The following is a 27,212-nucleotide window of genomic DNA, read 5'->3' on the forward strand; positions in this document are numbered from 1 at the left end:
CTATCTCTCTCTCTCCCTCTCTATCTCTCTCTCTCCCCCACCACGCTTTGCCCTTCTGACGAATCCTATCACAACACAACTAGGAACAGGGTCAAGCATGACAGCCAGAAGCAACAGGAGAACAGGGAAAAGTTCAGGCGATGAAATGAAGGAAATGTTGGCCCAGTTTCTGGAGGACATCAAGAGTGAGATGCAGGAAATGATGAATGAAATAAGCAACCTAAAAAGAGAGCTGACAGCAGCAAAGGAGGAGATTAGAGCCCTCAAAGAGAACAGTATCGATACTGAGACTCAGATAACCACCCAGGGAGAAGGTGGTAATAGTACTTTGGAAGAGAATGCCACATTAAAAGCAACATTTGCAGAAATGCTAAAAAAGAACCACTCTGAAGTAATGTCTGCAGTAATGGAGGTAGCCATGAAAGCAGCCACCTCACAGGAAGCGGCACGCTCCACTACCCAGCTGCTGGAAAGGAAAAGAGCAGTGGTAGCTGTAGTTATTAAAGAGCAGGAAGGCTCTAATAGGAAAGAGTGGAATGATAAGGGCAAAGCGGCAGTGAATGAAATACTGAAGGCACTAGACATGGAAGGGGCTGCACATAGCATTGAGAAGGTTTTCAGGTTAGGCTGGTACAAAAAAGACCGAGACCGTGTGTTAAAGATAGTGTTTTCAAACGAGAACACAAAGGACACGATTCTAACAAAGAAAAGCCACCTGCAACATGTGATAGAATTCAAAAAAGTATTCCTCCAGAGGGACATGACGAGGGAGCAGAGGGCCATGGCGGCAGAAGCAAGGAAGAAGCGCAGGGCGAGAGGGGAAAACCAGGAAACCACAGCTCCCAACACATCACCCCCAGAGGCGAGGGGGGGGGAACCCACAACCAGCTACCCAGTAACACGAGCAGGGAGGGCAACCCCACCACCCTCATCTGCATTGAAAACCCCCCTTTCCTTCCTGTCTTCCCGCCCCGTTCACCACATACCCTTCCTGTCCTTCCCCCTTCACTTGACCCCCCCACCCCTCATCCCAGTATCTTCTGCAACCCTGGCATCCACCCCACAAATCCTCACACCCATGGCACAGCTTCCTCCACCAGCAGAACATTCACCAATGAGGAGGTTTGAGAAGGGACAGAAGAAAGTGAGCCTCAAGGCAATGTACACTAACATAGATGGTATTACAAATAAGGCAAATGAACTTGGAGAATGGGAACTAGAGGAAAACCCAGACATATTAGCTATCACAGAAACAAAGCTGATGAAAACAATAACAAATGCAGTGTTCCCACAGGACTGTTATGTTATGAGGAAAGAGTGAGAAGGAAGAGGTGGTGGTGGTGTAGCTCTGCTGGTAAGAAAAGGCTGGGATTTTGAGGAGTTGGTTGTTCAGGGCTGTGAAGGTTTCAGTGACTACATAATAGGAACAATAACAACTGGAGGGCAAAAAATTATAGTCGTAGTCATATATAATCCACCACCAAATGGCAGAAGACCCAAACAGGAATATGATAGAAACAATATGGCCCCCATTAACATAATAGAGAGAGCAGCTTCTGTTGCTAGCAGGAATGGATCTGGACTACTAATCATGGGAGACTTCAATCATGGGAAGATAGATTGGGAGAACAGAGACCCGCATGGAGGACCAGAAACATGGAGAGCTAAGCTGCTGGACGTGGCAACAGTAAACTTTCTAAGCCAGCACATCAAGGATCCAACAAGAATGAGAGGAGAGGATGAACCAGCAATGCTTGATCTGATATTTACCCTAAATGAGTGGGATATAAGGGAAGTCAAGATGGAAGCACCCTTGGGAATGAGTGATCACAGTGTATTGAACTTTGAGTACCTGGTAGAGCTCGGAATTATCCCCCCCAGAAAAGAACTAGGAAACAAAAGGCTGGCATACCGAAAGGGAAATTATGAGGAGATGAGAAGCTTCCTAAGGGAAATACCTTGGGGCACAGTCCTCAGAGCTAAGTCTGTACAAGATATGATGGACTATGTCACCCAAAAGTGTCAGGAGGCAGTAGGCAGATACATCCCGGCCCAAAAGGAAAAATCCGAGAAACAAAAGAAGAATCCATGGTATAATAGGGCATGTATGGAAGCAAAGAAACTGAACAAAAGGGCATGGAGAAACTTCCGTAATAACAGAACACCAGAAAGCAGAGAGAGATACCAGAGAACCAGGAATGAGTGCGTCAGGGTGAGAAGAGAAGCAGGGAAAAATTATGAAAATGATATAGCAAACAAGGCCAAGACCGAACCAAAGCTACTCCACAGTCACATCAGAAGGAAAACAACAGTGAATGAACAGGTAGTGAAACTTAGAACAGGCGGGGACAGGTATATAGAGAATGACAAAGAGGTGTGTGATGAACTCAACAAGAGGTTCCAAGAGGTCTTCACAACAGAACAAGGTGAGGTCACTGTGCTAGGAGAAAGAGACGTAAACCAGGCGGCCTTGGAAGAGTTTGAAATTACGAGAGAGGAGGTCAAGAGACACCTGCTGGATCTGGATGTTAGAAAGGCTGTTGGTCCAGACAGGATCTCGCCATGGGTACTGAAAGAGTGTGCAGAGGCACTTTGCTTGCCACTCTCCATAGTGTATAGTAGGTCACTGGAGACAGGAGACCTACCAGAAATATGGAAGACAGTGAATGTGGTCCCAATATACAAAAATGGCGACAGGCAAGAGGCACTGAACTACAGGCCAGTGTCCTTGACTTGTATACCATGCAAGGTGATGGAGAAGATCGTGAGAAAAAACCTGGTAGCACATCTGGAGAGAAGGGACTTCATGACAAATCGAAAACATGGGTTCAGGGAGGGTAAATCTTGCCTGACAGGCTTAATAGAATTCTATGACCAGGTGACACAGATTAAGCAAGAAAGAGAGGGCTGGGCGGACTGCATTTTCTTTATTGTCGGAAAGCCTTTGACACAGTACCGCATAAGAGGCTGGTACATAAGCTGGAGAGACAGGCAGGTGTAGCTGGTAAGGTGCTCCAGTGGATAAGGGAGTACCTAAGCAATAGGAAGCAGAGAGTTACGGTGAGGGGTGAGACCTCTGATTGGCGTGAAGTCACCAGTGGAGTCCCACAGGGCTCTGTACTCGGTCCTATCTTATTTCTGATATATGTAAATGATCTCCCGGAGGGTATAGATTCATTTCTCTTAATGTTTGCGGATGATGCCAAAATTATGAGAAGGATTAAGACAGAAGAGGACTGTTTGAGGCTTCAAGAAGACGTAGACAAACTGAAGGAATGGTCGAACAAGTGGTTATTAGAGTTCAACCCAACCAAATGTAATGTAATGAAGATAGGTGTAGGGAGCAGGAGGCCAAATACAAGGCATCATCTGGGAGAGGAAATCCCTCAGGAGTCAGAGAAAGAAAAAGACTTTGGAGTTGATATCACGCCAGACCTGTCTCCTGCAGCACATATCAGCGGCATATGCCAGGCTGGCCAACATACGAACGGCATTCAGAAATTTGTGTAAAGAATCATTCAGAACTTTGTATACCACATATGTCAGGCCAATTCTGGAGTATGCAGCCCCTGCATGGTGTCCATATCTAGTCAAGGATAAGGCTAAACTGGAAAAGGTTCAAAGATTTGCCACCAGACTAGTACCTGAGCTGAGAGGTATGAGCTACGAGGAGAGACTGCGGGAATTGAACCTCACTTCGCTGGAAGACAGAAGAGTTAGGGGGACATGATCACTACATTCAAGATTCCCAAGGGAATTGATAGGGTAGATAAAGACAGTCTATTTAACACAAGAGGCACACGCACAAGGAGACACAGGTGGAAACTGAGCGCCCAAATGAGCCACAGGGATATTAGAAAGAACTTTTTTAGTGTCAGAGTGGTTGACAAATGGAATACATTAGGAAGTGATGTGGTGGAGGCTGACTCCATACACAGTTTCAAGTGTAGATATGATAGAGCCCAATAGGCTCAGGAATCTGTACACCTGTTGATTGACGGTTGAGAGGTGGGACCAAGAGCCAGAGCTCAACCCCCGCAAACACAACTAGGCGAGTACAATTAGGTGAGTACACACACACACACATGGAATGTGTGTGTGTGTGTGTGAAATGCAATGCATTAGGAAGTAATGTGGTGGAGGCTGACTCCATACACAGTTTTAAATGTAGATATGATAGAGCCCAATAGGCTCAGGAATCTGTACACCTGTTGATTGACGGTTGAGAGACGGGACCAAAGAGCCACAGCTCAACCCCCGCAAACACAACTAGGTCAGTACAACTAGGTGAGTACACACACACACACAAAACACACATACTCACACACACACACACACACACACACACTCACACACACACACACACACACACACACACACAAGGGAAGCAGAGAGACAGTTTGAAAATGACATCGCGAGTAAAGCCAAGACTCAACCAAAGCTGCTCCACAGCCACATCAGGAGGAAAACAGCAGTGAAGGAACAAGTGATGAAGCTACGGAAAGAGGAGAACAGATACACATAGAATGACAAGGTGTGTGAAGAAATCAACAAGAGATTCCAGGAGGTCTTCACAATGGAACAAGGAGAAGCCCCTGCAGTAAATGAGGAGGCGGCAAACCAAGCAACCTTGGAGGAATTTGACCTCACCAGTGATGAGGTCAAAAGGTGTCTGCTGGAGATGGATGTGACAAAGGCTGTTGGGCCTGATAGAATCTCACCATGGATACTAAAGGAAGGTGCAGAAGCACTAAGTGTGCCACTCTCTATGGTGTATAACAGGTCACTGGAAACAGGAGACTTACCAGAAAGTTGGAAGACAGCTAATGTGGTCCCAATATACAAAAAGGGTAATAGGCAAGAGGCACTGAATTTCAGGCCAGTTTCCTTAACTTGTATACCATGCAAGGTGATGGAGAAGATCGTGAGGAAAAGGCTCGTAGAGCATCTGGAGGGAAATAACTTTGTAACGCACCACCAACATGGGTTCAGAGATGGTAAATCATGCCTCACAGGTTTAATAGAATTTTATGACCAGGCAACGAAACTTAGGCAGGAAAGAGAAGGGTGGGCCGACTGCATTTTCCTGAATTGCCAAAAAGCCTTTGACACAGTACCCCATAAAAGGCTGTTAAAAAAGTTGGAGCAACAGGCTCCATACTCACTGACCAAACTAAATTCCAAAGGGTAACTAAGGACACTACAGCCGAATTGAAAGCAAAGGTCAACAAACTGATCGAAACTGTGAATGCCAAGAATTCCGGACTCCACCTGCCAAAGATTATTGGGGAATATAAACCTGGATATGCGTATGGAAATGGCAAGACACACAAGCCTGGAAACCCACTTAGGCCAATCATTAGCCAGATACCCACACCCACGTACAGACTGGCGAAGCGACTCAACGGCCTGCTGACTCCTTATGTCCCTTGCGCCTTCAGCCTGAAGTCTCCAAAGGAATTTGTTGACTTACTGCGGGGTACACGGGCCACAGGGATAAGAGCCTCGTTGGAAGTAGAATCCCTGTTTACCAACGTACCTGTGGACGAGACAATCGGGATGATAGCCGACAGAGTGTATCGTGATCCGGCCTGCACTCCTCTTGACATACCAGAAAACATTCTGAGGAAACTACTCCAAGCTTGTACTAAAGAGGCACCCTTCTTGAGCCCGGATGGGCACATGTATAAGCAAGTAGATGGGGTCGCCATGGGTTCCCCCCTAGGTGTCCTGTTTGCAAACTTCTACATGGGTACCATCGAGCAAAAAGTCTTAGTCGAAATGAACTTGAAACCGGCCATATACTGCAGGTATGTTGACGACATTTTTACACAAGTACCTGATGTCAGACATCTGCAGGAGCTGAAGGAGGCATTTGAGCAGAGTTCCGTGCTGCGTTTCACTTACGAGGTGGAAAAGGATGGGAAGCTGCCCTTTCTAGATGTAACAGTCATGGAAAAGAGCGGAGGTTTCCACACTGCAGTCTACACTAAGGAAACGAACATAGGAATGTGCCTAAATGCCAACAGCGACTGCCCAGACAGGTAGAAGAGGAGTGTTGTTAACGCTTATGTCGACCGTGCTCTCAGCAACAGCTCAGAATGGAAGCAAGTCGACAAAGAACTCTGTAGGGTAAGGCAGGTCCTAGTCAACAACAGCTTCTCCAATGGTTTCGTCGAAGACATCATAAGAAGGAAAGTGAAACGCAATGCAACCTCTGAAGAGACAACCAACACAACACCTATACCCCCTATTAGACTATTTTACAGGAACTTCTTTTCCACAGCTCATAAAACGGAGGAAAGGGTCCTGAAAGATATTGTTAATAGAAACGTTATCCCTACAGACAAAAATCAGAGGATACAACTGACGATTTACTATAAAACCAGAAAAACGGCCAGCCTACTCATGAGAAACTCTCCAGACACAAAACAGAACGCTTTAAAAGAGACTAACGTCGTCTATGCCTTCAAATGCCCTCTTGGGGACTGTAAGCTCCAAAAAAACCAGTATATAGGCAAGACAACAACATCTCTTTCGAGGCGTTTAACGATGCATAAGCAACAGGGCTCCATTAAGGAACATATAATCTCTTCCCACAACCAAACCATCGCCAGAGAAATCCTAGTAAACAACACAGAAATCATCGATAGATACAGCGATAGCAGGCGGCTTGACGTTTGCGAGGCACTACACATCAAGAAGTCAACACCAGCAATCAACAGCCAATTATTGCACAACTATATTCTACCCACCTCAAGACTCCACTCCAATATAGAAGCATCAAGAAATATGGACCAATAGGCTTTCTACAAACACTTCTATTCAATATCCATTGTTTCGTGTTCTGTCTTGTGTTGATGAAATTAATACCCTATTAATACTCTTGTTCTGTCTTGTGTTGATGAAATTAATACCCTATTAATACTCTTGTTCTTTCTTGTGTTGATGAAATTAATACCCTATTAATACCACATCTTGTTCTGTCTTGTGTTAATGCCACATCACCCCTTCCACCTCACTCAAATGTAGATATAAAATCGGAGATGCGTAAGTTCTATTCAGTTGTGTATTTGTGAACTAAAGTCTTTGAAAATGTAATAAGTTTTACGAAACGCGCTCGTGTCGCGTCAGACTAATAATAAAAATGAATTTTGGAGAATTGATTTTTGATTTACCTCCAACAGTGAAAAGAAATGTACGAAAGATTGAGAAAATTTGTGTTAGAATTATTAATCTTACTTTTTCGGCCATATTTAATAATATATGTCTACAGGAAAGACTGCTACCAAAATATACTAATATATATATATATATATATATATATATATATATATATATATATATATATATATATATATATATATATATATATATATATATATATATATTTTTTTTTTTTTTAATAAAGTTTGTGAGGGTACCACCTCTGGTGCCAATGTGGGGACCCATAGCCTCGGAGAAGAAAATAAAAAGTATTCAGAGGAGACCTTGTGGTTTCTCACTGAACACTAATATTATCTTCTCCTACCACCCCCATTCTTTTGTATGTACACATATATATTTACTTTATTTGAACTTTGTTACAAAAAAGGAGTTACATATGGGTTACAAAGATGGTTGTCATAGGTTGTCGAGTTCCTCCAGCTCCTCAGATGGCGGGCAGGAACCCTGGATGCAGTGCGCATTTCCCCTCTGTATCGCCACACTGAGGCGCTGGAAAAGAAAGCTTGCAGCTCTCGGGTCCCTTGTTGTTTCAATGAGCCTAGAACCCAGTTCCTTCAAAAAACTGGTAGCACTTTTACCCCAGGCGCCGAGCGTCTCAGAAGCAATGGGGACAAAATTGTAGTGGTGATCCAGTTCTCTATACTTACGGGATTTGGCTGCTTCCCTGTGGGTGGCAGCGCCACCTGGTTGTGCAACACTGAGGTTAATGTAGGTGTTAGCCAGGGTTGATACGCACGTGTAGTCCCATACCAACTGCTTGCCATTCTTCCAGGGGTTCACTGTGATACCATCCGGGCGACCAATAAGAGCATCAGAGTTACGGGGCGTTAGGTAACGGGGCTCTCTTTCAGCTGGGCATCCAGCTGTGGTGAGGCTCTTCTTGATGATGTCGTTAACTTCACTGTGCCTCGAGTGCCATCCCCCTGTGCTTTGGCAGAGTAGGCCATGGTGACCGTACCTGTCAGCCACCACCTCGCCGCAAATACACCTATATCTGGTGTGGATTGGGGCAGCAAGGCGGAGGGCCACAGCAATTCGGAGGGCATGTGGTGTGAGACGCGTGCCAGTTGCCGACATTGGGGTTGCTAACAGGAAATCCCCTGCATGTGGTGCTGCTACTGCTGTGAGGCGAGCAATGTCGTGTTGTGTTGTTGCAGCACCCAGGCACTCTGCAGCAACTTGGTCAACAATGGGACCATCCCAGCTGGATTGCTTGTGGGATTTTGGGGATGGTGGTTGAGGTGATTGGCCTGCACGAGAGGCCCACTCTGTGGCACAGCGTGTAAAATTGGGATCATGTACACCTGCCAGCTGACGTAAGTGGGCAGGTACAATTTCCTTCACAAGGTCGTCGGATGCTGATAAGGAGGACAGGAAGGCTGGAACAGCGATTTGCGTTGCTGTTCGAACTCCGAGGCCCCCAAGTCTTACGGGAAGAGAGGCTTGTTTCCACTGTAGGTCATCGAGAGAGAGGTTAAGGGCTTTTTCTAGCATTGATTTCAGTAACCGGTCATACTCACTTAGTTTTTGGCTACTGTAAAATGGTGAACACCTCAGAAAGTAGGTTAACCTGGGGAGGGACAGACATCTGGTGATGAGGTAGAGTGCATCATGAGCATCAATATCCTCAATCCTCCCATCCATCCTCTTAAGGTCGGCGATTTTCTTATCAAGGACCTCATCGATGGCTTTCAACCCCAGGGGAGCTCCTAGGAGTGTGCTGTCTTCAGGTTTAGTTTTATGGATATTTGGCAGAAGACCCTCTATTCTCTCTACGATGCCCTGGTTGGAACATATTATTTCACATTTAGAAGGGTTCAGGGTGAGGCCTAAAACTGCACCTTGCTCCTGGATTTTTCTGATGTCCTCCAGGAGGGAGTCTTGGGAACCAGCTAGGGTACCATCATCCAAGAACCAGATGTTAAGCTCGCTGGACAGGACCTCTGTGACTTGTTTGATGACTAAGCAGAAAAGGAGAGGAGCGAGGGGGTCACCCTGTTGGACGCCTTCTCGCGAGTCAATTTCATGTTCGCCAAAAAGTAGCTTAAGATCCATACTGTAGCATGAATGTACAAATGGGTAGAGGGAAGGGAAATGACTATGAACCGCACGGAGTACAGCATCCCTCCGCACCAAATTGAAGGCATTTTTGAAATCTAGCTTGATAAGGGCCTTTTCGTCTGTGATGTTGGCGATGAAGGCTCGAGCTGCATGGGCTGCCGCCTCACACCCTTGTGGAATGCCAAACCCGAGCTGTTTTGGCTTCAGCATGTTGGCCGCTGCATCACTAACTGTTCTTGCAGCTGCCTTTGCGACGAGACGCCAGAGAGAATTGCCCACAGCTATTGGCCTGATCCCTCCATCCTTTTTCTTTAGAGCACAGAGAGATGCTCCAAAAAAGATAGGTCTTATGGACGCTGGTATGTTGCCAGCTAGACATGTGTTGGTGAATCTGGTTAGTTCCACCAGGAGGTTCTTTGCAATGTCACCCAGTGCAGGGTTGAGCATTTGCTTGAGGTGGTTGGTGAGGTGGTTGGGTTTTAGTCCTGTGAACCCACCTGCTGATCCTGTAGGGAAGGACATGGCTGCTTTATGGACCACAGATTCAGCCACCCAGAGAGGTTCTGCTCCGGTAGCCCCCACTTGTACAATGTCGTCCTCACGCGGAGCCCTGGGTGGGTGTTTCTCCCTTAGGGCTTGAGCTGTTGCGGCATCTCTGTCGGCAATTGAGTCCTCACTGGTGATGACTCGTATTGCGCCAATAGTGTTTCCTTCTTCTATTATCTTGGTGACTGATGTTCTGATTTTTGATGTCTCGGATATGCCACTGTTGCTCTTCCTGCCGTGGGTGTTTCTCGCGCGAGTGGGAAGGCGCACCTGGTTGTCCTCCCTGGGAAAATCATTTATAGCTTTGATGACTGAGGCAGCTAAGGTTTTGTCTCTCCTTGCAGGGGTGGCTAGACATATGTTGCCAAACATTAGGAGGTTGTGCCATGCTTGGGTCGTTCCAGGAGAGTCGTTGACCTTTCTCAGGAGGGCAGATAATTTGGCTGCTGCATGGGGGCGGGCTGCTTTAGGGATGTGTTGCAAGGTTCTGGCCGATGTTGCTTTGATAGCTTCTAATAAATTTTCTGTGGGAATGAAGGTCTGGGAGGTGTTTTGCCTTACGGGCGGTGTGGGCTGTTGATTGGTGTTCTCCCTGGGAGGGCGCCCAGAACCCAAACACCTGGCTCCGTTGTGGTAATGAATGCGCACATTATCGTCACTCAACCGGATATAGCATACCCGGTCACACGTCTGACATCTACCTTGTCTACCCCTGTTTGATGGCTCATCTTGGCTTGGAGAAGCCTGGCTATCTGTTGGGAGCTGCGACATGGGCGGGCGCTGGGCTGGCGCTGGGCGGGCGCTGGGCGGGAAGGTGGACGGCGGGTGGAGACTGGAGGGTGGGCGGCGGTTGGAGGCTGGGGGGATGATCAGCTGGCCGTGGCACTTACTACTCAGATGAGTGGTAATACATATACCACCTCTATACAAAGTGTGGGTATACACCCACTACACAATATGTGGGTATACATTGGGTGGGTGGGTGGCGTAGACACACATGGGAGCCTCCCGGCTTCTATGGGCGGGTGGCAAGGTGGCCTCCTGGGTGGGGAGGCGACGTGGTGGGGTGGGTAGGAGGGGGAGAGCAGGTACTTCCCGGCCTGGGAGCTGGGTGGGGGCGGGGGTCAGGGCGACACTAACACTGGTATAATTCCCCCGTATATCACTGCACAATAATGAATGAATCACACACTTGTAATCTGACTCACTGCACGTGTGATGTACTCACAATATGATAGATATGTTGCGCCAATTATCGCTGACAACGTAACTTGTTCAGCAAAACTTTCAAAAAAGAAAAACACAAAACACTGTTTGGCACACGCGTAACCCCCACCTCTCTCTCCTGACCACACAACACCCCTCACTCACCCCCCACCTCCCCTCACTATGGGAGGCCTGCAGGGTCCATCCTGGCCCCTCACTACAGCCTCCATGACTCCACACTGCCAACCCACCTGTTTTGATAAGTTTTCACATAGATGGTACACCGTAGGCACTTCCGGCCACTCCCACGTCTGCTTGGTGTATTCACGGTGAATATGGTTGAGTCTTGGTACGGTGAGGCCAAGATGTCTCAGGGTAATGGCTGAGAAGGCAGCAGCTCCTCCGCCACACGTCCGTCCCCTAGGCTAGGCCTCTCCCTATATATATATATATATATATATATATATATATATATATATATATATATATATATATATATATATATATATATATATATATATATATATATATATATATATATATATAAGACTTAACACTTCTCTTGTGTTCTTTAAGTCAGTCGAATTGATTGAATATTCCTTCTCGCTTGTTGGGTCTCTTAGACCTACTACCGTTATTTATGCTAGTTCGCACTTCAATGAGCTTATGGTCTGAGTATGAAGTATCTGAGATTGTAATGTCTCTGATTAGTTCATCATTGTTTGTGAATAACAAGTCTAATGTGTTTTCGTTCCTAGATGGTTCTATAATCTGTTGATTGAGCGAGAATTTGTCACAGAATCTCAAAAGTTCTCTGACCTGTAGTTAGTTATTTCCCGGGTCATTCCCTGCTATGATATTTGTGTTTGCCATTCTCCATCTTAGACTCGGTAAATTGAAATCTCCAAGGAAGATAATATCTGGAGCTGGGTTTGCTTGGTTATCAAGTATGTTCTCTATTTTGTGCATCTGTTCTGTGAATTCCTCAACCATTGTATCTGGCGGTTTATATATTAGAATAATAATTAGGTTTAGTTTCTCTACCTTAATTCCAAGTACCTCTACCACCTCATTAGTTGAGTTTAGTAGTTCTATGCATACCAGGTCCTCTTTAATATACAGACCTACTCCTCCATTTGACCTAGTTTTTCTATCACATCTATATAAATTATAATTTGGAATCCAGATTTCACCATCCATGTAATCTTTTGTATGAGTTTACGTGAATGCCCTAAATATTGAGTTTGACTAATAGGCCATTTATGAACTTAACTTTATTTCTTGACTTTGGCTTTAAACCTTGAATGTTTGCAAATATGAATGATTGTCCATATTGTGTGTCACTTCTGGAAGGTTTTGGTAGTTCTCCCTCCTCTCTACCCTGACCCAGGGTGTGTTGTTGTGGCAATGGTTTGTCCAGTTTTGGAAGTGATACTGGGGAGTGTGGTAGTCTCTGTGTAGTTGGGGGGTGTAGTATGTGTGGGCTTGATGACGAACTGTAGTCCAGTCTTGGGCATTTCCCCCTCTCCATCCGTACTCCTGCCACGTTTCTGCCTGTCTGTTTCTCCCTCTGTTTCTGCCTGCCTCTAAAAATATCTGAATAGTTCGAAATTACAAGAGATGAGGTCAAGAGGCACCTGTTGGATCTGGACGTGACAAAGGCTGTTGGCCCGGATGGAAACTCACTATGGGTATTGAAAGAATGTGCAGGAGAACTTTGCTTGCCACTCTCCATAGTGTATAGTAGGTCACTGGAGACGGGAGACCTACCAGAAATATGGAAGACTGCTAATGTAGTCCCAATATACAAAATGGGTGACAGACAAGAGGCACTGAACTACAGGCCAGTGTCCTTAACTTGTATACCATGCATGGTGATGGAGAAGATCGTGAGAAAAAAAACTAGTAACACATCTGGAGAGAAAGGACTTCGTAACAACCCATCAACATGGGTTCAGTGAGGGTGAATCTTGCCTTACAGGCTTAATAGAATTCTACGATCAGGTGACAAAGATTAAACAAGAAAGAGAAGGATGGGTGGACTGCATTTTTTTGGACTGTCGAAAGCCTTTGACACAGTAGCCCATAAAAGGCTGGTACATAAGCTGGAGAAACAGGCAGGAGTAACTGGTAGGGTGCTCCAGTGGATAAGGGAGTACCTAAGCAATAGGAAGCAGAGAGTTACAGTGAGGGGTGAGACCTCTGATTGGCATGAAGTCACCAGTGGAGTCCCACAGGGCTCTGTACTCGGACCTATCCTGTTTCTGATATACGTAAATGATCTCCCAGAGGGTATAGACTCATTCATCTCAACGATTGCTGACGACGCCAAAATTATGAGGAGGATTAAGACAGAGGAGGACAGCTTTAAGGCTTCAAGAAAACTTGGAGAAGCTACAGAATGGTCAAACAAATGGTTGTTAGAGTTTAACCCAAGCAAATGTAATGTAATGAAGATAGGTGTAGGGAGCAGGAGACCAGATACAAAGTATCATTTGGGAGATGAAATACTTCAAGAGTCAAAAAGAGAAAGCCCTGGGGTTGATATCATGCCAGACCTGTCCCCTGAAGCCCATGTCAAGAGGATAACATTAGCGGCATATGCAAAGTTGGCTAACATCAAAACGGCCTTTAGAAAAATGTGTAAGGAATCTTTCAGAACTTTGTATACTACATATGTCAGACCAATCCTGGAGTATGGGGCTCCAGCATGGAGTTCATATCTAGCCAAGCATAAGACTAAACTGGAAAAGGCTCAAAGGCTTGCCACCAGACTAGTACTCGAACTGAGGGGTATAAGCTACGAGGAGAGACAACGACAATTAAATCTCACATCACTGGGAGACTGAAGAGTTACAGGGAACATGATCACCACATACAAGATTCTCAGAGAAATTGATAGGGTAGATATAGACAGACTATTTAACACAAGGAGCATACTCACTAGGGGGACACAGGTGGAAATTGAGTGCCCAAATGAGCCAAAGAGACGCTGGAGAGAATTTTTTTCAGTGCCAGAGTAGTAGACAAATGGAATGCATTAGGAAGTGATGTGGTGGAGGCTGACTCCATACACAGCTTCAAGTGTAGATATGATAGAGCCCAGTAGGCTCAGGAACCTGTACATTACTTGAGTGACAGTTGAGAGGCGGGACCAAAGAGCCAGAGCTCAACCCCCCGCAAGCACAACTAGGTAAGTACTGTAAATACAACTAGGTAAGTACCGATGATGATGATGAGGTGTGGAATATATAGTTATACTCGAAGAGATGTCATTACATCTGTCTTACTTGGATTGAGTAATTTCCCCATTCCCGCTTCTATGTCTTGAATGGGCGGATGTAAGCAGTAAACCTTATTTCTTTTAAGTTGCACAATAAATCACTACCTGGTAACGTACATAATCATTGCTTGGTAACTGAGAGAGATGCGAGCGGGAGGATAAAAGGTGCGAGAAGGGGCCATTAATTAATTACCACACGTTCACTTCCCATAACTTACACAGTTACAACCACTATATACATCAAAATGAACTCTGTGGATATTCGCTATGGTTACATGACCGACGAAGACTTTAACAACACAGAGTCGTGTATATTTTATGCAGTAAACTGCAGATCATGTACCCGCTATGGAATGGCGCAACACATTGCTGCTAAAAACCCTCATGCAACTGCATACATGATATCGGTCTTATACAATCTAAAGAGGTGTGAGCCCTAAGATCGATCTGATCCAGATTCCATTCACCTCGTGCTAGGAGTAGGGAGAAGTCCATCCATTGTCACACTTGCAACACTGTATGGTATAGGTTACCCGTTGAAAAGAATGAGATTGCACAAGATATTATCATCAAATCTAGAGATTATTCCTTGGTGAGAAGATTGCAAGAAGATACAGAAAAAAACAGACAATTATATTTTGCAAAAAGTATAGAAGATCTAGCAGTTTTTATTGAAAACTTTACTCCGATAAAACAGGTTATACTCCAATGGGAAATAGAGATGTCCTGTACTCGACGAAATGAAAAGTGTGAGAGTGAGTTTCTACCAATCATTCAAAATTTTCAGAAGAGGTTACAACCATGCTCTGTTAAAGTTATTTTAGTCTGCAGTGACAAGAAAAGGATAGAGGAAGAGGAGGAGGAGGAGGAGGCACAAAAAAAGAGAACTCATCAGCAACTCTCCCATGAAGATATATATGTGTTACCCTCCTCCTCCGCCACAGCCGTACACTCTCATGAAACATTATGCCTCTGTCTACTATCTTCGCAGAGTTACCGGCCCTTTAGGTTTACTCCTACACCGACTGTGTGCTTCACAACCTGGATGCCTGCACTGTGATGGTCAGCCCCATGGTGGAAGATTTATGGTCTAGATACCCTTACGCGCGCCTTCAGCGTCATAATATACCCTTCACAAACCACGTGGTGAGAATCGAGCGAGGCAGACCCGGAGATGTTGTACATGGCAAACCTCCAGGATTAAACAACTGCGTCTATGATGATCCATATCTTCCTCAACTTACTGGAATGATAACGCAGTTTACCAACGGTAAATCTGCCAAGATGAGGATGAAGAAGAAGAAGAAACGAGAGGTGGAAATAAAAGATTTGATCGAAAGTACTACAATGGTCATTCAATGGATATGGCTGAGTGGGGGAGAAGATGTTTTACAATCCCACTGCGTAAAGCTGTTGAAATTATCAGGAAGAAAAATGATGAGGTCGTAGGATGTCCAATACTTCGAATCATTTTTCTGTATGGATTGGGGATGACATGTGGGCAGTATTGGAAGAGTTACAGTAGTCAATTGTGGGAGAGAGAGTATTTGCCTGAAATAATTAAGTTAGAGCCCAAGCTGAACAAGGCCAGGATTAAAATGTTAATGGTACGTCCTATGAAGGATTCATGTCCAACCCTTACCCCATTATATGGTGTAACTACTTACAAGATTCGTGAAAGAGTAGATCACACTAACGTGATGCATCAAATCGACGAGCATGATGCTTGTCACCGCCCTTGTGGATTTGTTCATTTGATGCATCACGTTAGTGTGATCTCTGTGTGTGATGATGTAAGGGCGAAGAGGGAGAACGGCCTTGTTGACATAGCTCGGGTGCAGGGGGGGGGGGTTGTGTAAAAGCCTGGTTTGTGCCTCGGAGAGGCTACGGGATCCAGTAAGTTCAGTAGAACTTCGGCTTCAACCCTTTTACCCTGTCGTAGCTCAGTCGATTAAGGCAGTGTCTGGAATGCTCCCGGAAGCAGGTTCGAATCCTCGTCACGGCCCTTGTGGATTTGTTCATATGTCTGTGTGTATTGATGTTTTCCTGATGTGTAAAGACTAATTTATTAATAATAAGTAGAATGTGCTTAAGTGAATATTGGAGGATTAAAGTTATGTGATTTAAAATTAGCCATACAGTCTATGCTTTTTTTTACTTTCCTGATGAGTATGGTGTACTTAGTAGAATAAACTGCTTAATAATGCTATGTCCATTTTTAATTACCTGATGATAATGGTGGTGCACTTGGTTGAACAAACAGCTTAGTAACACTATGTCTATTTTGATTACGTGATGATGATGCTGGTGATGTGAACAGACTCCAACTTGGCTGGATGTAGAGAGAGTATATGAACCCTACCCAGCAGGCATCTCAAGATAACCTCTCAAGATAACCCTCATATCTCTCTCTCTCGGTCCATAAAAAAATTGTTTCATGAAATGCTGTAAAAAAATACAATTTCGAGAAAGGAGAATGAAAGAAATTGTCTCAACTTTAGTCCGTGTGGCGAACCATGGAGTTACCCTCGCTGATGAAGAATAGGAAAATAAAAATAATGAGAGAGAGTAGTCACCTCTCGCCTACACCTCCTCCTCCTCCTCCATCATGAACGAACAAGACTAATAATCCTGGTTAGCCAATTATAACATCCTCTGTCAAGACCTTGTTAATATAAGAGGTTATGAGAGAAGAGGGATAAACAGAGCTGGTTACCGGTCTGCCAGCCTCTGGTTAACTACCTAGTCCTCCGCTCTCTCCTTCCATCAATCCCGCGTATATGGGCGGCTGTCCAACACACCTGGGTGGAAGGGAGACGAGCGGGCAGTGGAGGCAGGGGCGGCGGGCGGGCAGTGTAGGCAGTGAGTCGGCGGGCAGGTAGCGGGCAGGTAGGCAGTTACATGGGCGGGCAGGCGGGCAGGTAGGCAGTGAGTGGGCGGGCAGGTAGCGGGCAGGCGGGCAGGTAGACAGTTACATGGGCGGGCAGGTAGCGGGCAGGCGGGCAGGTAGGCAGTAAGTGGGCGGGCAGGTAGCGGGCAGGCGGGCAGGTAGGCAGTTACATGGGCGGGCAGGTAGGCAGTTACATGGGCGGGCAGGTAGGCAGTTACATGGGCGGGCAGGTAGGCAGTTACATGGGCGGGCAGGTAGCAGGCAGGCGGGCAGGTAGGCAGTGAGTGGGCGGGCATGGGTAACGTGCACTAACCGCAAAGTGACCGCATGATGGCTATACCCCTCCTAATACACCGCTCACCCCAGCACCGCTCCTGTGCCAGGTAAGTCCTCTATGCGCCAACCTGTCCTCTTAAAAATAACGTCACTTTTGGCCGTTTGCCCGTATGGCCGAATTTGGACGTAATTGGAAAATGAAAAAAACATGAAAATAAATTTGGGATTTTTTTTCAACAACAATAAGTTAAGGGTCCTCTGATAGATAAGGTGGGCAGGAAATTCTCATAATGTTTCAAAACGTTATGAAAAACGTTAATTGAAAGTCATCTAGTTCTAACCTTACAAAGTCGGCCGGACGACTCAAACAGAAAACGGAACAGTACGTCACTTTTGTGAGTCGATTTCATAAAATCCAAATTTGGCCATAGAGCGTATACGAGCGAAAAGTGACGTTATTTTTAAGAGGACGGGATGCACCATAGCCCGTGCTACTTAGAACTTTTTGTTCCCAGTAGCTGAATCTTTTAAATGAACTCTGAATGAATTTCAGATTCAGAATCTGAATCTGAAACAACAACAACAATAACCGCTCATCTCCTCAGTAGCGGACAGACTCTTCCCATGGCAGGATGTGCCCTACTGCCCCCCCCCCCTCTCTCTCTCTCTCTCTCTCTCTCTCTCTCTCTCTCTCTCTCTCTCTCTCTCTCTCTCTCTCTCTCTCTCTCTCTCTCTCTCTCTCTCTCTCTCTCTCTCTCTCTCTCTCTCTCTCTCTCTCTCTCTCTCTCTCTCTCTCTCTCTCTCTCTCTCTCTCTCTCTCTCTCTCTCTCTCTCTCTCTCTCTCTCTCTCTCTCTCTCTCTCTCTCTCTCTCTCTCTCTCTCTCTCTTCTCTCTCTCTCTCTCTCTCTCTCTCTCTCTCTCTCTCTCTCTCTCTCTCTCTCTCTCTCTCTCTCTCTCTCTCTCTCTCTCTCTCTCTCTCTCTCTCTCTCTCTCTTCTCTCTCTCTCTCTCTCTCTCTCTCTCTCTCTCTCTCTCTCTCTCTCTCTCTCTCTCTCTCTCTCTCTCTCTCTCTCTCTCTCTGTTTTCTCTCTCTGTTCTCTCTCTCTGTTCTCTCTCTCTCTCTCTCTCTCTCTCTCTCTCTCTCTCTCTCTCTCTCTCTCTCTCTCTCTCTCTCTCTCTCTCTCTCTCTCTCTCTCTCTCTCTCTCTCTCTCTGTTTCTCTCTCTCTGTTTCTCTCTCTCTGTTTCTCTCTCTCTGTTTCTCTCTCTCTGTTTCTCTCTCTCTCTTCTCTCTGTCTCTCTCTCTCTCTCTCTCTCTCTCTCTCTCTCTCTCTCTCTCTCTCTCTCTCTCTCTCTCTCTCTCTCTCTCTCTCTCTCTCTCTCTCTCTCTCTCTCTCTCTCTCTCTCTCTCTCTCTCTCTCTCTCTCTCTCTCTCTCTACCACAATCTGTGTAACAGCCTCACTACCTCTCTGTTTTCTCTCTCTTCCTCTATCATCATCTATACTAGAGGAAGGTATACATCCTCCATGCTAAAGCTCTTACCTCTCCCACACACTTTCCATCCCAAACGCTAAACACTAACAAAATATCATAGTGCGGAGACAACCTCCGATAGGAAGCCATGAGGAGGAGCCATTAACTTTCTCATACAGGATTGGCTACCACTCATCTACCTCCTATTGAAACGCGGCAGTTACTAACACAGGCTTTTTCTTTTTCTACACCTTTACCCTACCCACCAACGTCAATGTCAAGCGCCGATGGCGATGCCCCACGCCAACGGCGATGCTATCCTCTACACACACACACACACACACACTCCTTCTCCTTTCACAGCCTGGATTGACAAACACTCATCCTATTGTAACGAGACAGTTATTAACTTACCCTTTTTTTCTTGCACTCTCTAACACATTTATAGCCCTTTCAACTCATACACCTACTCACCCTACATTGCATCACCCTTTCCACTCATTTTAATTCTTGAAAATTTCAAGGGCGGAGCAAAAACACACCCTTTGAGTTTGCCAACGTTGATGCCCCCGCGCCAACAGCGATGCTAACCTCTCCACCTGGAATACCTATTGGGACACAGTCAGAACAGGTGTTCCAGGTGGACCGTATTGCTGTTGGCGTAAATCTCCCTAATAACACCAACAAGAATTGGGACTTTAACATGCATCATGCAGCGGTCTTCACCACCAACATTCCTGGGGACATTAACACATCATGCAGCGGTCTTCAACACCAACATTCCTGGGGACATTAACACATCATGCAGCGGTCTTCACCACCAACATTCCTGGGGACATTAACACATTATGCAGCGGTCTTCACCACCAACATTCCTGGGGACATTAACACATCATGCAGCGGTCTTCAACACCAACATTCCTGGGGACATTAACACATCATGCAGCGGTCTTCAACACCAACATTCCTGGGGACATTAACACATCATGCAGCGGTCTTCAACACCAACATTCCTGGGGACATTAACACATCATGCAGCGGTCTTCACCACCAACATTCCTGGGGACATTAACACATCATGCAGCGGTCTTCAACACCAACATTCCTGGGGACATTAACACATCATGCAGCGGTCTTCAACACCAACATTCCTGGGGACATTAACACATCATGCAGCAGTCTTCAACGCCAACATTCCTGGGGACATTAACACATCATGCAGCGGTCTTCAACACCAACATTCCTGGTGACATTAACACATCATGCAGCAGTCTTCTACACCAACATTCCTGGGGACATTAACACATCATGCAGCGGTCTTCAACACCAACATTCCTGGGGACATTAACACATCATGCAGCAGTCTTCTACACCAACATTCCTGGGGACATTAACACATCATGCAGCGGTCTTCAACACCAACATTCCTGGGGACATTAACACATCATGCAGCTGTCTTCAACGCCAACATTCCTGGGGACATTAACACATCATGCAGCGGTCTTCACCACCAACATTCCTGGGGACATTAACACATCATGCAGCGGTCTTCAACACCAACATTCCTGGGGACATTAACACATCATGCAGCAGTCTTCAACGCCAACATTCCTGGGGACATTAACACATCATGCATCGGTCTTCAACGCCAACAATGATAAGAACATAAGAAAATAAGAACTTAAGAATAAAGGTAACTGCAGAAGGCCTATTGAACCATAAGTAGCAGCTTCTATTTAAACCACCCAATCCCACTCATATACATGTCCAAGCAACGTTTGAAACAATCATGGGACCCCACCTCCACCACGTTATGCGGTAATTGGTTCCATAAATTTCAATACCCTAATAATATCCCCTTCGTTGTGGCCTCTCATCTACTTGTAAACCTCTATCATGTCACCCCTAACTCTTCGCCTTTTCAGTGAAAGCAATTTAAGCTTTGTTAATCTTTCTTCATATGCCAGGTTTCTAATTTGGGTGATTATCTTTGTCATCCTATTTTGAACGCGTTCAATTATATTTATATACATTCTATAGTACGGCGACCAAAACTGAGCTGCATAATCTAATTGGGGCCTAATCAGAGCAAGATATAACTGAACAACACCAGGCGTCTTGTTACTAACGCTTCGATTAATAAAACCCAGAGTCCTATTTGCCTTATTACGAACATTAAGGCATTGATTATTTTGATTATACATTCTTACTAATCATAACTCTCAAATCCCTTTCGCAATTCGACTTCGCAATCTCAACACCATCTAGCTCGTATCTTGTAACTCTATCATCATTATGTAGTCTCAATATCTTATATTTGACAGCATTAAACTGCATCTTCTAATTTTTTTACCATTTCAAAATCTATTTAGATCGTCTTGATAATGAGGTTTTTTCGTGTTTATTTCTCTCCCGATTTTTGTATCATCGACAAATTTGTAAATATTGCTGCTCAAACCTGAATCTAAATCATTTATATATGTTATGAATAACAGAGGTCCCAGGACAGCGAGGGAGCCGGTCGGCCGAGCGGACAGCACGCTGGACTTGTGATCCTGTGGTCCTGGGTTCGATCCCAGGCGCCGGCGAGAAACAATGGGCAGAGTTTCTTTCACCCTATGCTCCTGTTACCTAGCAGTAAATAGGTACCTGGGTGTTAGTCAGCTGTCACGGGCTGCTTCCTGGGGGTGGAGGCCTGGTCGAGGACCGGGCCGCGGGGACACTAAAAATCCCCGAAATCATCTCAAGATAACCTCAAGATAGCCATGCCCTAATCCAACTTAATATAGCACCCCCAATACCATGAGCCTCTGTGTTTTTAATCAGTCTTTCATGTGGCACTGTATCAAAAGCTTTGCTAAAGTCAAGGTACACAACATCACAAACCTTACCACTATCAACTGCCTCAACTATGCTTTAATAAAATTATAGCAAATTTGGTAAACATGAACGACCATTTGTAAAACCATTTTGTGAATCATTTGTTAATTTATATTTTTCAAGATGAAGACGAATAGTTTTTGCAGTTATCGATTCAAGTAACTTTCTCACAATAGACGTTAGGCTAATTGGCCGATAGTTTGAAGCAGGTGATCTATCTCCTTTCTTAAAAATTGGTACCACATTAGGAACCTTCCACGACTCTGGCACTCTGCCTTATTATAATGATGTATTAAATATGGTAGACAATGGATCGCAAAGGTCCTCTTTGCATTCTTTAAGCACCCTGGCAAACACTTCGTCTGGCCCCGGGGATTTGTTTGGTCTGAATTTCACGATTTGTTTAATAATATCATCCCTGGTAACTGCTAAACTAGTCAACCTGTCCTCGTCCTCATCGACATAGACTTGTTCGGCTAAAGGCATAGAGTTAAGTTCTTCTTTAGTAAATACAGAGATAAAATATTTATTAAAAATACTACTCATCTCTTCATCATTATCCGTTATCTGACCTGTCTTAGTTTTTAATGGACCTATCTTTTGTTCAATATAAATGAAAAAAACCCTTTAGGACTTGCCTCTGCTTGCCCTGTTATACGAAATTCATAGTTTTTTTTTGGCCCTCCTTATCTCTTTTTAACATTTCTGACCAGTTGTACGAATTTTTGTTCTAAATTGACTTCCCCATTCTCAATCCTTTTGTACCAAGCTCTCTCTTTCTACCTATAAGGTTCTTCAGATCCTTTGTTATCCATTTCGGGTCATTAGTATTCGATCTATTCAATTTGTATGATATACTACGTTCTTGTGCTCTGCTTAGAATATTTTTAAATAAGTTATATTTTGATTCCACATAGAACTCCCTTATAACATCACCCATCGCTGGGTTCACGTCTTGCTCCAGGACCGTCCCACCCCTTATGCCCAAAACTTTCCAATCTATTTGACCCAAAAAATTTCTTAGGCTATTAAATTCAGCTTTTCGAAAATCTGGCTCTTTAAAAGAATTTTCTTCTATAGATCTATTCCATTCCACGCTAAATCTGATTTCTTTGTGATCACTGTTCCCTAGTTCACTCCATAATTTCGATGTCATTAATTTGTGTTTCCCTGTTAGTTAACACTAAATCTAAAATATTTTTATTTATACTAAGATAATAAAATATGACGGGGCCTTTAACACATCATGCAGCGGTCTACAACACCAACAATGGAAGGAATGACATCAGAGGATGGCTCCTGTTCAATCTAATGACAGCAATTTATATGCCCCCAATATAATAAACTTATTTAAAAAATCTGAAATTTTTAAGTGTTTCAAATTGATTAGATTTTTACATTATTATCAGTAATATGTCCCATTTTCTGTATGACATTTGATGAAAATACATTTACTACTGTATGAACAGTGAGGAAAGTGTAGTGAGAGCTGAGAGTTACTTACCTGTGTGGCCTTGTGGCGTCTGGTGGCCCCAGTGTGGTCCATCTCCTGACTACTGCTGTCAGTGTGGCGTCTGGTGGCCCCAGTGTGGTCCATCTCCTGACTACTGCTGTCAGTGTGGCGTCTGGTGGCCCCAGTGTGGTCCATCTCCTGACTACTGCTGTCAGTGTGGCGTCTGGTGGCCCCAGTGTGGTCCATCTTCTGACTACTGCTGTCAGTGTGGCGTCTGGTGGCCCCAGTGTGGTCCATCTACTGACTACTGCTGTCAGTAAGACGCCAGGACCACTGACTACTACTGTCAGTAAGACGCCAGGACCACTGACTACTACTGTCAGTAAGACGCCAGGACCACTGACAACTACTGTCAGTAAGACGCCAGGACCACTGACTACTACTGTCAGTAAGACGCCAGGACCACTGACTACTACTGTCAGTAAGACGCCAGGACCACTGACTACTACTGTCAGTAAGACGCCAGGACCACTGACAACTACTGTCAGTAAGACGCCAGGACCACTGACTACTACTGTCAGTAAGACGCCAGGACCACTGACTACTACTGTCAGTAAGACGCCAGGACCACTGACTACTACTGTCAGTAAGACGCCAGGACCACTGACAACTACTGTCAGTAAGACGCCAGGACCACTGACTACTACTGTCAGTAAGACGCCAGGACCACTGACAACTACTGTCAGTAAGACGCCAGGACCACTGACTACTACTGTCAGTAAGACGCCAGGACCACTGACAACTACTGTCAGTAAGACGCCAGGACCACTGACTACTACTGTCAGTAAGACGCCAGGACCACTGACTACTACTGTCAGTAAGACGCCAGGACCACTGACTACTACTGTCAGTAAGACGCCAGGACCACTGACTACTACTGTCAGTAAGACGCCAGGACCACTGACTACTACTGTCAGTAAGACGCCAGGACCACTGACAACTACTGTCAGTAAGACGCCAGGACCACTGACTACTACTGTCAGTAAGACGCCAGGACCACTGACAACTACTGTCAGTAAGACGCCAGGACCACTGACTACTACTGTCAGTAAGACGCCAGGACCACTGACAACTACTGTCAGTAAAACGCCAGGACCACTGACTACTACTGTCAGTAAGACGCCAGGACCACTGACTACTACTGTCAGTAAGACGCCAGGACCACTGACTACTACTGTCAGTAAGACGCCAGGACCACTGACTACTACTGTCAGTAAGACGCCAGGACCACTGACTACTACTGTCAGTAAGACGCCAGGACCACTGACTACTACTGTCAGTAAGACGCCAGGATCACTGACAACTACTGTCAGTAAGACGCCAGGACCACTGACAACTACTGTCAGTAAGACGCCAGGACCACTGACAACTACTGTCAGTAAGACGCCAGGACCACTGACTACTACTGTCAGTAAGACGCCAGGACCACTGACTACTACTGTCAGTAAGACGCCAGGACCACTGACAACTACTGTCAGTAGGACGCCAGGACCACTGACAACTACTGTCAGTAGGACGCCAGGACCACTGACTACTACTGTCAGTAAGACGCCAGGACCACTGACAACTACTGTCAGTAAGACGCCAGGACCACTGACTACTACTGTCAGTAAGACGCCAGGACCACTGACAACTACTGTCAGTAAGACGCCAGGACCACTGACAACTACTGTCAGTAAGACGCCAGGACCACTCCGTCCACTGACGATTTTCTGGGATCAACTGTCTGCTGCTGCTGATGTTCAGGTCAGCATAGCCAGCCTGCTCCACTGTCAGCAGCTGCTGATAGATCTGTACACACAGCCCCAATAGTCATCAACACAGGTCAACAGAGCCTCACTAGTCATCAACACAGGTCAACAGAGCCTCACTAGTCATCAACACAGGTCAACAGAGCTTCACTAGTCATCAACACAGGTCAACAGAGCCTCACTAGTCATCAACACAGGTCAACAGAGCCTCACTAATCATCAACACAGGTCAACAGAGCCTCACTAGTCATCAACACAGGTCAACAGAGCCTCACTAGTCATCAACACAGGTCAACAGAGCCTCACTAGTCATCAACACAGGTCAACAGAGCCTCACTAGTCATCAACACAGGTCAACAGAGCCTCACTAGTCATCAACACAGGTCAACAGAGCCTCACTAGTCATCAACACAGGTCAACAGAGCCTCACTAGTCATCAACACTGGTCAACAGAGCCTCACTAGTCATCAACACAGGTCAACAGAGCCTCACTAGTTATCAAGATAGGTCAACAGAGCCTCACTTGTCATCAACACAGGTCAACAGGGCTTCACTAGTCATCAACACAGGTCAACAGAGCCTCACTAGTCATCAACACAGGTCATCACAGCCTCACTAGTCATCAACACAGGTCAACAGAGCCTCACTAGTCATCAACACAGGTCATCACAGCCTCACTAGTCATCAACACAGGTCAATAGAGCCTCACTAGTCATCAACACAGGTCAACAGTGCCTCACTAGTAATCACTCACAAGTTAACTAAGTCAACACCAGTACTGGTGCTGGCTACACCTGGTCCGTTATCACTGACACAGGCAGTGTTGCAGCGCCACAGTTATCTGCTGTTATCATCAGTATCTCATGATAACAGTTGCTGGTCGCTACAATCTGCTGCCGTCACATTATCATGAACAATGTTCTTAGTTAAATATACAAGACAAAAGTCACTCCAGATTTTGTTAATGTTGTCTTTAACGTGTTCCCAACATTCCAGCAACATCCAAACGTGTTTTTACACGATTAAGTATCGGTGTTCCGGCCATTATGAGACGATAAGGAGGCTGGCTTGAGCTCCTTCCTCGTTACTTCTGGCTCTTGGCCTCGCTGGTCTGGTGGTGACAGTCCCAACACCATTATAGTGGTGCACGATTGTTGGTGCAGCAGTTGAGTGTGGGACCACTATTGTAGTGGTGCAAGATTGTTGGTGCAGCAGTTGAGTGTGGGAACACTATTGTAGTGGTGCAAGATTGTTGGTGCAGCAGTTGAGTGTGGGACCACTATTGTAGTGGTGCACGATTGTTGGTGCAGCAGTTGAGTGTGGGACCACTATTGTAGTGGTGCAAGATTGTTGGTGCAGCAGTTGAGTGTGGGACCACTATTGTAGTGGTGCACGATTGTTGGTGCAGCAGTTGAGTGTGGGACCACTATTGTAGTGGTGCAAGATTGTTGGTGCAGCAGTTGAGTGTGGGACCACTATTGTAGTGGTGCACGATTGTTGGTGCAGCAGTTGAGTGTGGGACCACTATTGTAGTGGTGCACGATTGTTGGTGCAGCAGTTGAGTGTGGGACCACTATTGTTGTGGTGCACGATTGTTGGTGCAGCAGTTGAGTGTGGGACCACTATTGTAGTGGTGCACGATTGTTGGTGCAGCAGTTGAGTGTGGGACCACTATTGTACTCGCCTAGTTGTATTCACCTAGTTGTGCTTGGGGGGGGAGGGGGGGGGGGTTGTGCTCTGGTTCTTTGATCCCACCTTTCAACTGTCAATCAACTGGTGTACAGATTCCTGAGTCTACTGGGCTCTATGATATCTACATTTGAAACTGTGTATGGAGTCAGCCTCCACCACATCACTGCCTAAGACATTCCACCTGTTAACTGCCCTGACACTGAAAAAGGTCTTTCTAACATCATCACACACAGAGATCACACTAACGTGATGCATCAAATGAACAATAAAATGATGATGTTAAATGATGCATCACGTTAGTGTGATCTCTGTGTGTGATGATGTGAGGGCGAAGAGGGAGAACGGCCTGTTGACATAGCTCGGGTGCAGGGGGGGGGGGGGTTGTAAAAGCCTGGTTTGTGCCTCGGAGAGGCTAC

The 27,212-nt window shown here is 45.5% G+C and overlaps 1 protein-coding gene across 1 annotated transcript in view; it reads right to left on the reverse strand.

The window, feature by feature from the left end:
- The window catches only part of LOC138352524 (espin-like protein), a 473,879-nt gene extending 450,147 nt beyond the window's left edge, over window positions 1–23,732 (reverse strand). Inside the window, exon 1 of the mRNA XM_069305024.1 lies at window positions 23,345–23,732. Within this exon, the coding sequence (XP_069161125.1) occupies window positions 23,345–23,590 (246 nt within the window). The 5' untranslated portion in view covers window positions 23,591–23,732. The remainder of the gene's footprint in view (window positions 1–23,344) is intronic.
- Window positions 23,733–27,212: the final 3,480 nt, after the last annotated feature.

The sequence above is a fragment of the Procambarus clarkii genome, chromosome 5, assembly GCF_040958095.1.
Source record: "Procambarus clarkii isolate CNS0578487 chromosome 5, FALCON_Pclarkii_2.0, whole genome shotgun sequence".
Classification (NCBI taxonomy): Eukaryota; Metazoa; Arthropoda; class Malacostraca; order Decapoda; family Cambaridae; genus Procambarus; species Procambarus clarkii.